This window comes from Cephus cinctus, unplaced genomic scaffold (assembly GCF_000341935.2).
Source record: "Cephus cinctus unplaced genomic scaffold, Ccin1 Ccin1_scaffold1559, whole genome shotgun sequence".
Classification (NCBI taxonomy): Eukaryota; Metazoa; Arthropoda; class Insecta; order Hymenoptera; family Cephidae; genus Cephus; species Cephus cinctus.
The window spans coordinates 39,550-52,373 of NW_014333874.1; the positions used below are offsets into that span (position 1 = coordinate 39,550).

General features: G+C 34.2%; 4 protein-coding genes and 1 long non-coding RNA gene across 11 annotated transcripts; 3 read left to right on the forward strand and 2 right to left on the reverse strand.

The window, feature by feature from the left end:
• Positions 1 to 190: 190 nt before the first annotated feature.
• LOC107273318 lies at positions 191 to 2,342 on the reverse strand. The gene is made up of 7 exons (XM_025090653.1): positions 2,201 to 2,342; positions 1,652 to 1,789; positions 1,491 to 1,584; positions 1,193 to 1,421; positions 827 to 1,108; positions 597 to 754; positions 191 to 536 (listed from the first exon to the last, which is right to left on the reverse strand). Exons 1-7 carry the CDS (start codon positions 2,255 to 2,257, stop codon positions 367 to 369), a joined length of 1,128 nt encoding a protein of 375 aa, XP_024946421.1. The 5' UTR covers positions 2,258 to 2,342; the 3' UTR covers positions 191 to 366.
• A 519-nt stretch (positions 2,343 to 2,861) lies between these two features.
• LOC112495183 lies at positions 2,862 to 5,969 on the forward strand. 4 transcript variants are annotated; one of them, XM_025090651.1, is made up of 5 exons: positions 4,144 to 4,393; positions 4,546 to 4,635; positions 4,716 to 4,973; positions 5,045 to 5,224; positions 5,282 to 5,969. In XM_025090651.1, exons 2-5 carry the CDS (start codon positions 4,547 to 4,549, stop codon positions 5,934 to 5,936), a joined length of 1,182 nt encoding a protein of 393 aa, XP_024946419.1. In that variant the 5' UTR covers positions 4,144 to 4,393; position 4,546; the 3' UTR covers positions 5,937 to 5,969. The 4 variants fall into 4 exon arrangements, 3 of the variants coding, with proteins under 3 accessions (XP_024946419.1, XP_024946420.1, XP_024946418.1); XM_025090652.1 differs by having other exon boundaries at positions 4,144 to 4,365; XR_003061506.1 differs by lacking the exons at positions 4,716 to 4,973; positions 5,045 to 5,224; positions 5,282 to 5,969 and adding exons at positions 2,862 to 3,559; positions 3,628 to 4,038 and having other exon boundaries at positions 4,139 to 4,365; positions 4,546 to 4,681.
• Positions 5,970 to 6,035: 66 nt separating this feature from the next.
• Positions 6,036 to 7,815, forward strand: LOC107273327 (E3 ubiquitin-protein ligase CHIP). The gene is made up of 4 exons (XM_015751408.2): positions 6,036 to 6,354; positions 6,430 to 6,628; positions 6,735 to 7,066; positions 7,159 to 7,815. Exons 1-4 carry the CDS (start codon positions 6,238 to 6,240, stop codon positions 7,399 to 7,401), a joined length of 891 nt encoding a protein of 296 aa, XP_015606894.1. The 5' UTR covers positions 6,036 to 6,237; the 3' UTR covers positions 7,402 to 7,815.
• LOC107273326 (GPI inositol-deacylase) lies at positions 7,808 to 12,686 on the reverse strand. 4 transcript variants are annotated; one of them, XM_015751407.2, is made up of 12 exons: positions 12,588 to 12,686; positions 11,685 to 11,877; positions 11,323 to 11,503; positions 11,101 to 11,254; positions 10,908 to 11,018; positions 10,730 to 10,833; positions 10,221 to 10,664; positions 9,892 to 10,151; positions 9,375 to 9,818; positions 8,912 to 9,298; positions 8,452 to 8,829; positions 7,808 to 8,372 (listed from the first exon to the last, which is right to left on the reverse strand). In XM_015751407.2, exons 3-12 carry the CDS (start codon positions 11,473 to 11,475, stop codon positions 8,099 to 8,101), a joined length of 2,709 nt encoding a protein of 902 aa, XP_015606893.1. In that variant the 5' UTR covers positions 11,476 to 11,503; positions 11,685 to 11,877; positions 12,588 to 12,686; the 3' UTR covers positions 7,808 to 8,098. The 4 variants fall into 4 exon arrangements, with proteins under 4 accessions (XP_015606893.1, XP_015606892.1, XP_024946414.1 ...); XM_015751406.2 differs by having other exon boundaries at positions 11,649 to 11,877; XM_025090646.1 differs by lacking the exon at positions 12,588 to 12,686 and adding an exon at positions 12,395 to 12,519 and having other exon boundaries at positions 11,649 to 11,877.
• Positions 10,557 to 11,054, forward strand: LOC107273328. The gene is made up of 3 exons (XR_001539204.2): positions 10,557 to 10,692; positions 10,776 to 10,851; positions 10,916 to 11,054. It is a non-coding gene; the product is annotated as an uncharacterized LOC107273328 (long non-coding RNA).
• Positions 12,687 to 12,824: the final 138 nt, after the last annotated feature.

Sequence of the window (12,824 nt, forward strand, 5' to 3'; positions counted from 1 at the left end):
TGTATAAATTTTTTATCATGATTTGTGTACGAAAAAAATTTCACTCCCTTTATTATGACGAAATACGGAAAATATTTGACGGATTTCTCATTTCCTTCCTCTTTTATTTCCACCTTTTTTTCTTTTTTTTTTACAACATTTACAGCATCCCGTTGGCGGCTCCTCTGTATCTTTTATTACGGATGTTGTACTATTTTGAGTTCCGGCATTCACCATATCTTGACTGTCGTCGCGATTTCGTCTTCTTCCAGATTTCTTTTTATTTTTTACATATGACTTTCCGAGTTCCTCATCCACCGCTTTACGTTTGCTGCGTCGTAAAATATTTCTATCGTTTAAAGTATCGATATAAAGCGTGTACCAGAATCATGGAATCTTTACAAACCTTGACGTCTTTTTCTTCTTTTTTCCTCGTAATTTATTAAAACATACCGCTAACCGATATCTAATTAGAAGAGCACAAAAACATGCGCAGAAAATGACAATTCCCAATATCATCAAAGCTGGAATGATGGGAAGATTCACGTATGGTTTTCCTAAAAAATTGAATCACTCTAAATCTTCATCCAATAAATAATATTCTATTATTCTAATACCTTCAATATATTTTTCCTTGATCCTCGTAAAGGGATCAGTTTTATTAGCTTCCCCAGTTCCATTCCCTCGCACTTGTATGCTTTCTTTATTCGTTTCGACTTTTTTCTCGTTTTTATTTGTCGCTTCGCTTTGATTGTCTTTCGAAACAGGATGAAACCTACGAGAACGAGATTCCGTTGATAAAAAAAAAAACTATAATAAAAAACTACAAATAAAATTTTTCCCATACTGGGCAAAGGGTGATTTTTCCGGTGCAATCGATGTTGTAGTATCACGATCATCCTGATTCTCCCTTATTTTAATTAATTTACTTCTTGCTGGAGCTAGGCCGAGTAAAAAATTTAACCTTGACACCAAGTCAGAAGTAGACACAGAATCTTTCGAGAGAGAAATTGAATCATGATTTGACCCTAGTCCAGCCGAATTCGAGATGAGATCATTAATTTTTGACAAGGTTGGTTCTGGCACTGATTTTAACTTCCTGATGGTCTCTTTCTCTTTGACTGGATACCTAGAAAGAGACAAACGAAAGTAATTGAATTTGTTTTTTATCGATAATCAATAAAAAATGAATCTCTTTAAATTAATATCTTACTTTTGTTCAAGCGGCTGATCATTCGTAGAATTTAATATTGGAGTATCATTTAATTCCAAATTAGTGAGCCAAGTAATCAAGTCATCTCTGCCGATTTGTCGTAGACGATTTTCTAAAACTAATTGAACGTCTCTTCGCGTCACTTTCAATTCTGATGTCCATTGATATAATTGATGGAAACATTCCATTGCATTCAATCCATCCTTCCTTATCACTCTTTCAATTGTGGCTGTGAATATATTATATTGATTATATCATTCACCAAGTTTAAGTTATCCGAATATTTTTTTAATCTTACGATTCAAATTGTAGGAGACAATCCTTAGACATTCTTCCGGTTGCAAATTTGACGCTATATGCCTCAATACAGATGTATCTGAAGCACTGGCATTCTTTAAATTAAGAATTTTCAGTTATTACGTATATATATATAGAAACTAAATAATTTCTTTGTATTACCTTAATCAGTATAAATGTAATGCTCATCAGTATTAAAATTATATGATGCTGTGAGGTCCATGTTAATTTAAAAATCTTCAGGCACATTATCGTATGACGATCATAGTATATTTCAGAATTCCAATGTATGGTAGATGACTGGAAAGAAAATGATGATAGAAAATTGAAAAATTATAAAGAATCAAGCGCATAGGTTTTCCATTAAAGTACCAAATGATCAAATACATTTTTTTGAGGTTAAACGATCGAGAAAATTGAATTAATGGTAAATTGAATTAAGTACAAATAAAACAGCGATTACTTCTCATCGATCACATCGAAACCATCTTCATATATCGACTGTCAGAATTGACAAAAATGTGGAAATCCGGACGATGTATTTTATACGTATTATTTTTAAGATGAAATTTGTATATAATTTTTATATTCTAGTCATTGTTTTAAGGGCAAGTACATAAAGGACCATCGTGCTAACAGATCGTTAAAATATAATTACGTATCTGTACTATAACCATGTTATTTATATAAATTATAATTATAATACTAAACCAGGGTGTATGGGTGACTCAAGGAACGGCCGATATCGATCTCGAGGAACTGAAGCATCTGTCACGAAAATTAATCCCCATAGAATGCGTAAAACTCATAGAGGGACTGTATCTTCAGACATCGTCACGTGGAGGAGTAGTCGGATTCCATCAGAATATCCCTCGAATAATTTCTCGACGGGACCTCGTCGAGGATTGGAGTACCCGAGATGGTTGTTTGGTAAAACTCGAAGAATGGAATTACAAGTATCCAGGTACTCGATTCTATTGGGCAACAGAAGAAAAGAATTTTTAATATAAAATATATAATATTTAATCCTTCTGATCCGTAGGAAGCAGGACTCCCAAAGCTCGTGCTTTAATGGAAACCACCCTAAGGTCACTGGGAAGACCGGACCTTGCAAATTATATTCGTCGCAATCAGCGAGTGGTAAAATTTGAAAACTGCATCGTTAATGATGCCGAAAGCTCGACACTTTCTGAAGACATTCACAGGATATCAAAAAGACATGAAACCAAAGCTACCAAAATCATGGCGACCATCAAGAAGAAAAAATTAGTGACTCAAGGACGTAAGGAGTCGCAAACTCCTATGCAGGAAAGCATACGCGTTGAATTGCATAAAGAGAAACTTGCTGCTGCGTAAGCTAATTAATCGAGCTGTTCGCCAGGATGTAGATGTGCACAGCTAAAGAAATTAATGATTTTAGTATTGACGGTGGAGAGCAAACTGAAACTGTCAGTACCGACACCGGAAAGGAGACACGCTGGATAGCTTTTATTGTCTTGCTGGGAATAATTGTTGTATCGATTTTTGGAATGATAGTGTATGCCGTAATTAAAAAAAGTCGATTAAAAGGTTGTAGCAATCGAGAAATTAGAACAACTATATGTACTGATTGCTGTCAGCAACCTAATTGTTCCTTTAGAAAATCATCTAGTGGCGAAGTGGACGTTGAAGGTGGTAAAACTGCAAGGAGTTCAAAGTGCAATAGATTTTATAGCAAATTTGGATTTGAGAAACGTAAACAGCAGTATAACAGTTGTAATCAGGAAACTCCAACGCTTGTTTCCGTGCGAAATAATAAAAAAAAGAAAAAGCACGGATCACCGAAGCGCGTAAAAACCGCAGTAGACAAGAACTATAAGACGCAAGAGAGGAACAGGACGGAATTGGAGTGCAAAAAAAGTAGAAAAAAAAAGTTTAAAGATTCATCTCCTTTGAGTCAAGATACACGTGCAGCAGTCCATCCAAAAAATAGCCAATCTGATTTGAAAAGATTTCAAAATAAACTCGCTTACATTCTTCGCAAGGACCATAACAATTGCAAGTGCTGCAAATGCACTTTTCTTGGAGACGGTACGTATTCGAGTTGACAATATGTTTTTTGATTTTCTAATTTAGTTCTTCTTTTTATTAACGTACAGGAAAGCCGAAGTTGTGCAAAAAGAAATTTCTTGGAAACAAAAAGCTCTGCAACGATCTCCGCTGTAAAAAGCAACAGATACAAAATATAACTGATCTTTGTGTATCTGAAGCCACAAACAATTACAGGAATGTTCGGAAGGAGTCGAGATTACGCAAAAGCCCTAAGAAACGAGAGACTGACAGAAAATCTTCACGCAGCTCTTCAACTTCTTCCGAACGAAAAGTCATTCGAGGAAAGGGCAACCAAGTAAAGGGCGAACCAATTATCGTTCCTTGTATTAAAAGAACGTGCATTTCAAGAAAATCGTCAAAGGATCGAAAACTTAATAAAAACATAATAGATGTATGCGTGAATCCAGGGACAAAGATGAAATATCGAAAATTCTTTTAGGGTGATGAAACTCGCGATGGTAATATTTTGAATTTTACTTCGAGTAGTGCAAATTCAATTTAATTATATTTTTTTATTTTATTGACATCAGTTGTCAAGCGAATTTTTTGCATTGATAGGGTATTTTGAATCTGTACGTGGTACTTTATATGGATACCATTCGATGTCTGATGATTCTGTTTGTTCTGGATTCTATGGATCGATTTTGTTCAAGGCATTCATGTCGTCACTCAGTTGAATGAAACGTGCGAATTGTCTGAAGTCGTATTGTGAAATGATTCAGCACGTCAATTGTCTGAAAATGAAGAAAAGGAAGAAAACAAGAAAGTGATTAGAAGTGACCTCCGTGCGTGTCGTGTGTTTCGTGAAACTAGGTTTAATTTTGTACAAATATATACCTTAATTTTTATTATGAAACTTTTGCAGTTTTATCTTTTGACTATTTTTACTCTGTGGGCAAGTTATATGCTCCCTTGGTTAATGAACATTTTAAAAATTCCAATAATTCACATTTTATTTTTTACAGGATGCCAAATTTCGTGCCTCTGCGGATTTCACGCATATCGAATTGGAATATTTATCAAAGAGACTTTATCCTGCGGAATGTTTCCAATTGGTGACGTATCTGGGAGCAATAAAAAATCCAAAAATACCATTGATGGATCATCTATATAATTTTCGAGATATACAAGACAGTTGGGATGGCAAAGGGCAATCACCTTGTCTGGACAAATTAGAGGAATGGAAAGATAAAAACGGAATGGACCAATATGCTGGAAATAGACTCAAACTTGTTTTACAGAAATTAGGAAGACCTGATCTTGTTGCTTATCTTAAAAAAACGTACCCTAATTTCAAATCCAAGGAATCTAAAATGATTGCATCAAGGGAAATCAAAAGCAGAGAGACACGTGATTTGGGGATTAAAGATAACGTCGCATCTTTAAATAGTGGGTTAGCAAGAGATAACAGATTTATATGTTAATCCTGTGAAAAACTTTTGAAAATTTAATTTTTCCCTCCAGCGGATTTATACAGGCGTTTCAAGATGGAGATAATGAAAATGTTTCATACATTTTGGGACCTGAATTTACTATGTATTCCGTTATAGGGAGTCTTCTTATCTTGAGTTGTCTTGGATGTGTCCTTGTGATGTCCTATAGAAGAGTTTATAATTATTATCAATGTTATATGGATCACTTTAAGTAAGTCACTGTTTCTCTCCAAAAAAATATGTACCTAATGATGTATATCTTGTATAGAAATAAAGACGAAGAGAAATGTATGTTTGATAAGACTTTGAGCAAATTCGAAATATCCCCTCAAAAGGAACTTCAAAATTTGGAAATTTGCGAAGATTGTACGACAGATAATGAAAAGCAAGATAAGGAAATAGATTGCGAAAATTCCAAAAGAAATCGAAGATTTTCGAAAAATAACAACAAGATGATTAAAAAAAACAATCATTGTAAAAATATTAAACAGAATCTTAATAAATCCAACAAAATTAATAAAACTACCAGAAAAATAAGTGAAAGTATTCAAAACGAAAAGAACATGAACGTGTGTAAATGTAGTCGCAGTCAGAAACCTGAATTTATTTCAAAATTGCGAAAAATTATTGGTGGAACCATTAAGAAAAACAGTGAAAATCATACCTCATGTACATTTATTCAGTATCCATTAAGTAAAATCGAAAATAATCTAAAATCTCAAGAGGAGCGCAATAAAGGATACCGAGCAGGCAAAATGTTTCGTAAAAAGTATTTGAAACGAAGCAGAAAATCTAAACTTGTTCAGCCCAGCCGTAAAATAATCTCAACAGAAAAGATTAATCCATGTACCTGCAAAATGTGCAAACTATTCAATATTAATGATGAGAAGTACAACGAAATTCACAAACTCATGATGGAATGATGAATTCCAATTGATCGACCAACCTTTATTAGCACTGCGCAGACATTCGAACTACCCAGAGCTACCAGTTGGTAAAAGATCTCAGTTGATAATCATTCGACAGAATGGTAACAATGGTTTCTTTCGAGGTTATACAAGAACGAATGTCGCATTAGCTGTTAATGGTTTTACTACCACAATTCTGTTTGGTTGTCACATTCCCTCAAAGGGCAGCCAATTGTTGATAAAATTACTCTGTGAATACGTTCAAACAATATATGGTGTACGCTGTCAAATTTGGCACGATAGCTGCCTCTTCAACATGAGTAAAATGTACTCAACAGCAAACCTATCTGACAAGGAATTGAAGGAACAAGGAAATCGTTTATTCAATCTTCATAAATATGAGGATGCTGCTAACTGCTATACAAAAGCAATAGTAAGTGCACAAATTTAATGTATGATTATAATTGTGATGCAAACTGCATTATATTTCTTATTATTTTTTCCACAGATAAAAAATCCCACTCAAACAATGTATTTCACTAACCGAGCTCTTTGTCACCTTAAACTTAAGAGATGGGAATCCTCATGCAAGGATTGTCGTCGAGCATTGGATATGGATCCTTGCTTGGTAAAAGGACACTTTTTTTTGGGACTTGCTCTCTTGGAATTAGAATTGTACGATGAAGCTATTAAACATCTACAGCGAGGTATGTTTTAATTGTTTTTGCTAAGGATTTCTTAGATATAATAACAATGAGAATAAGAATGACAGACTCTTCTGCATATTATGAAACTGAACTTATAATGGCACAGCGGTGGATCTGGCCAAGGAGCAAAAGTTGAACTATGGTGATGATGTCACAAGCGTCTTGAGGCAAGCACGAAAGCGACGATTTCAGTTACGGGAAGAACAAAGAGTTGCTCAAGATATTGAGCTTCAATCTTATCTGAATCAGCTTATTGCGGAAGATGCAGAACGTAGCATCGCAGCCTTGAAACTGAATGATTCTGACTCAAAAGAAGAAGGTGAAAGTGATGCAGACGCAACTAGTAGCCATCAAAAGAAAGAACTTATTGAGGAAAAGAGAGACAATTGTATTGCCAGACTGAATGATCTGTTTGCCAAAGTAGATGAACGACGTCGGGTAAGTGATTATTTTCTATTATATTATTTTATTGCATACGTTAAGTTCCACTATTGTAATAATCTAATGCATAAACTCATTCAACTAAATAGAAAAGAGAAGTGCCTGATTACCTTTGTGGAAAGATCAGTTTTGAGATTCTACAAGAACCAGTGATCACACCAAGTGGTATAACATACGAACGAAAAGATATAGAAGAGCATTTGCAGAGGGTGGGTCACTTTGACCCCGTGACTCGTGTTCGTTTGACTCAAGATCAATTGATTCCGAATCTAGCTATGAAGGAGGTTGTTGACTCATTTCTCCAAGAGAATGAGTGGGCTTTGGACTATTAATTATTTACGCGCAAGAGAGCCCAAGTATAAATATACCACTATGATATATTGTCCGTATATCAAAATCATTATTTAGAGACATATATCATTGTCTTATATTACCCATACGCCAATCATCTCATTATAAGCCGAATTAACTATCGGCGATAATCACTTTTTAATAAGCATCTTGTTACTATCGCTTCTTGCGTTATCATTATTCAAAAATGGGATATAGGGATGGGTAATGTTATGTCAAACCGTCTATTTTGATCTTTAGAAATTTTTGTTTAGGTTCTTTTTCTATTGTCTAGAGCTTATGTGCTAGAAAAAGCATTGTGCCTATCGCACAAAGCAACAATGTAGTTAGACGTTTCCATACGTGTACGTTTAATTCTTTTTCACGAACGAATAATAAAATTATTTATTTTGAGAGATCACTGCCTTTATTACTTGATTCCACATTTATTCGATTGTAGAACTTTAAAATATATGAAAATTTGTACTTAAGATATGACTTAGTCTTAAGGAGACAGTACGAATTTTAGAAATTAATTTTAAATTATTTATAATACGTATTGTATATGAACAATCTAAATTTGATTTATCCATTCATTTTTTACCTGTATTCGAAGTAATTCTAGGCCAATGCTAATGAAAAATGCACGATATGCATAATTATACTATGAATCAATTTTCTGATGATGCGGTACAAGAATCAATAATTCCTCGGTACTATTGAATCTATAGTAACAATAGCAATAGCTACAGCTATAAATGGTGCCATCCATTGCTGATAATACGTTGAGTTTTCACTGTTTGTTGTAGAAAGAATAAATAGGCTTAAACAATATAATATTGTTGCTAAAGTTCGTGAACGAATTCCATCCAGACTTGATGGAATTCGTAAGATTCCTAAAGTACCGCAAGTGGTCATTACCACCCAACAAGTTAGTAACACAGGATTTTCTGAAGTTAATCTTTTTTCGTAACTAAAGAAAAAAAGAAAAAGTTTTTAAGACATTACGAACTAGAATTACGTTAATAAGAAATCAAAGTAAACGGACGTACCGGAAATTCTTTGCCCAAATTAGGACTGAGGGTATAGCTGGTAATGCAGCAAAACACCATGTTAAAAAAAGTACTAATTGATTAATTATTTGTTCCTTTGCACTGGAACTATTATTTTGGTCATTGCTTCCTGACTTAGACCTTGGTAGTATGTTGAAATGGCGTAATGATGCCATGAACAATTGCTCAAGATAGTCTTCGTACATGTTAGTCAATTTCAGAAAGTAAAGAAAGACTGATATTAACATAGCCAGCGCACCGCAGGTGGCTGGAATCAAAGACAATAGTAGAACTGTAGTAACTAGAGGCAATTGATTTAATCCTCCCAAAATCCAATCAGACCAAGTCATTGAGAAGGTAATGGTTCTAGCTAGAAACCTGTAAAATTAAATTTTTCGATTGTACATGAATGTATCAATTATGCATAAAAGCTTATATATTATATTATAATCCTTCAAACCTAATTGCCACGCTATGAGCCACAGAGCCAAAAAGAATAACAGCCACGCATGTAGCAGTGGTGAGTACAAAAAGTACAGTCCAGGCCACAGCCATTTCTAGACCAATTCCCAGATAAACACCAAAAATCATTGTGACAGTTGTGATCTTTACGCCCTTCTGTCCATGATCAACTCTGATACCAATGGCAAGGATCAACAGGCTCACAATGACTGTGTATAAGATTGGCCAACGATCTCTCACCAAACATAGTACTCGTTCTATTAAACCGGATCTCTGGATATCAAAAGTATATGAACACATTGGATCTAATGTCATTCTTAATATTGGAGTTACATTAGACATTTTGTGAGCAGTTTGTAACCTCATTACTTTTGGTCCATTGTCCCTAGAAAGAATAATTATTGATAAATACTTACTGACTGCTAAAACCTTATGGATAACAACTTGATATGATTATTGACCTATCCGTGAAAAATTTAAATTGTCCAATGTCAGGATTCCAAGGTTCCAGTAATTCAATCATTGCATGATGAATATCTGTAAAATCGTCTTCGCATTCTATGTCTTCCAGTTTAATTGATACTGAATCCAATATATTCGGGATAGCTACGTAGTAACGTACATTACCACGATGGAACTTTATTGGATCGAATTTACTTAAGCCAAAAAATCTTCCCAGAAATGGTATTTTCTCATTCAGCTGTATATTCCGTTGATTATTAGAGTACGAGTCCACATGTATGATAGCATTTTGTTGTAATGACCGTCTTGGCACTCTAATTACAACATGCGTCACTGAAGGTCGATTTATTTCATTCAAATTCAGGTCGACGACCTTTCTTTTTCTATGTCGCAGAATGTCAGGTGAGCTTCTTGTGAAATTCGTTAAATTCCATCCCCACTTACTGAATAAAATCGAATACGTTAATAATCCACACAGAATAAATATATTATTGTATAGCATGTTATATGATTTACCATATTCGAGAATTTCCTTCTACACTAAAGGCAGAACAAGTAAACAACCACTCACTACTATCCAAACTGAAAGTTTCAATAGTCAAACGATTCCAAGGATTTAAAATTCTGATCATGAGGTAAACCTCATGATTCCTGGACTTATCAGCCATGTATTTTTTAGCCGACCACACGTACTGTCTACGAATATTTTCGATCCACACACCGCCATATAGTTCTACTGTCGCTTTAAAATTAGAATATTTTTTTCCCATGGAGGACTAAAATTGTTAAATAAAGTCAATCAATCTTTTCTGTAATGGATTAATTAATAATACCAAAATAGATACCCTCAGAAGATGGTAAGACATAACTTTCAATCTTTCCTCCGAATCAGCTATAATTTGTGCAGGAGGTTTAGTACTGTCTACGCAATCAAAAAGAGCTCGCACAATAGACATCATCAATTGTTTGCACCAAAGAATGCAAAGGTGATCCACTGATGTCCATACGTTCGCAATATTCGTTGTAACAATATTTATATCGGCTATGGGGTCTATAGCTTGAGATGCTGTGACAAGCATATCCTTGGAACCTCCACTGATAGAGATTATAGTTGTGCCAGATTCTTTGAGCCGATGAGACACGTTTTTTAAATTCCTATAATATTCATCTAACGTTCCATCGATCATCAATAATGGTACATGCGGTGCTGCCAAAGTGATTAACATGTTCACTTGTCCAGGATGGGAGTTGTCTGTCAATAATACTGATCCTTTGGCCACAATCCCACCCTTAAATATATAAAGATTATTAATATTTGTAAGCATCTTTTATTGAGTTACAGTTACGACCTTACCATCGAATGACCTATAATAATGATATTCTTTATTTTCCCATTATAGATGGCCAAAATTCTCTGTATACAATGAGAGATGTACAAGGTTTTTTCCATGAGTACACCTTTAATTAATTGAGAAGGTAATTATAAATATATTATGTGTCATTTCTTATATGGTATTAATAGTCTTTTGTACCTCCATAGAGAGCAGAATAATCCTCTGCTAGATCGACAGTAAAAAAGTCAAAATGATATGGAGTCCATTCGTTTATGCTTATCCGTAATGCGACTGAAGCCAATGACCTTACTGCCCATGACAATAAATTATAGGAGACAAAGTCAATGGTATTGTTTTTTTTATTTTATAAATAGTTTCTGTACCAATTTACCTTGTTTAAAGGATCCAGCATTACCTGGAACAAAGAGAACTGGAATACCAGAAAAATGCATTCTTCTGTGACGTTCAGTAACAAAACCTTCTGCATAAGAATACAGACTGAATTTAGGAAATTGGTTTTCCACTTTCTTATTTAATGTAATCCTCTGTAAATATAAGCGCAATAAATAATTATGTAAAAAGAGCTTTGTTTAAATGCTTCCTATTGACTTACCACATACTGTGAGTATTCAAACATAAATGTCATATTGCAGGTATTCTCTTCATGAACAGTAACATAATGCAAGGTCCCCAATATATAAAGTAAAAAAAAAGGTAACGATATGGCAGTTAAAGTTCCATAGAAGGTTGCACTTCTAACATTCATTGTCCTGATGTTATTACTAAATTACAATCTGAAAAGATTAGATAAATGACACATTCCAAATAACGTAATGACTTCCCTATCTTATACATTGTAAAACAATATTATGCTACGAAATGTCAAACTTTATTTCAATATTAAATTAATATCTATAGTGGATGCATTTTAAAACTCACTGCCGGTACTAAGGGTAATGTCGTGGTTTTGATTACCAGCATGCAACTGAGCGAGACAGAACTATACTGCAGTGTTTTAGAATACATCTTAAGGTGGTTGTCCCGTGCCTGTACTCTTCAAAAGTTTTTTCCATCGGATGTACTGCAAGTAATTGCAACTCGATTCATGCACCTAAAAAACTTGTGGCATGGTACAGTCACTGCCATGCTCAGTCGTTTCATCGAGATTCTACATCACAGAAAAGTATAAATTGTTCAATTAAATTCGAATCATTGATAAAATAATCAATATAGTATATAATAGAAAGAAAAAAATATTGTTTTTTAAAAATCGACATTTTAAAAAAAAAATTTGATTGAGACTCATCAATTAGATGTCTTGAAAATTGAAAAATTAATAACAAAAAATACTTGAGAATCTATTTTAATTCAAGATCTTTAGTTTCAAATTACAACAATTTTAATAATATACTTGAGTTATCAATGAACAAATACAGACATCATACAAATCGTTAAGTCATCTTTAACACGACTTTTGGATGTGTTTGAAAAATATCCTTGTTATTGTAAAATGGGACATGAACGTAATATTAAACTTGATACTTAATCGTAAACGAAGTAATGGATTACTCTAATCGCAAAGGATAACACTCCGTACAATTACAGGTAAATTTTGTGAATTTAATATATGCCTGTAAGTTATGTTGTAAATACTTTCTTATATCTGTATCTATACTTATGATTACAGTTGGTGTGTGATCACAGGAATTCAATTACAAATTGCTACACTAGACATCCTAGTTCAGTTCATGATCAGAAAATATTCCGATTATCGGATGTTTCTAATTACTTGAATGAAAATGAAAAATTTCCTGAAAACATCTATAGTGTAACTAAAGGTGATGCATCATGTGAGCTGCATCAACATCTACTACTTACTCGTTTCCGAGACAATGGTCATTTGACGCAAAGACAGGAAGGATATAGCTATTACCAGAGATGAGTGGGGAGATGTACAACGCTCCGGTTTTAGGCGATACCAAAAGCATGGCGCTAAATCGTAGCGGCGAGTCCGGGAGTAGGATTTCGTGATCATCGCCTCTGTCGATGTTACAGATTTCGCGTAGCCGCGCGGGTCATGATCATCGTTCCAGCCGATATTGCAGTCAGCGAAAA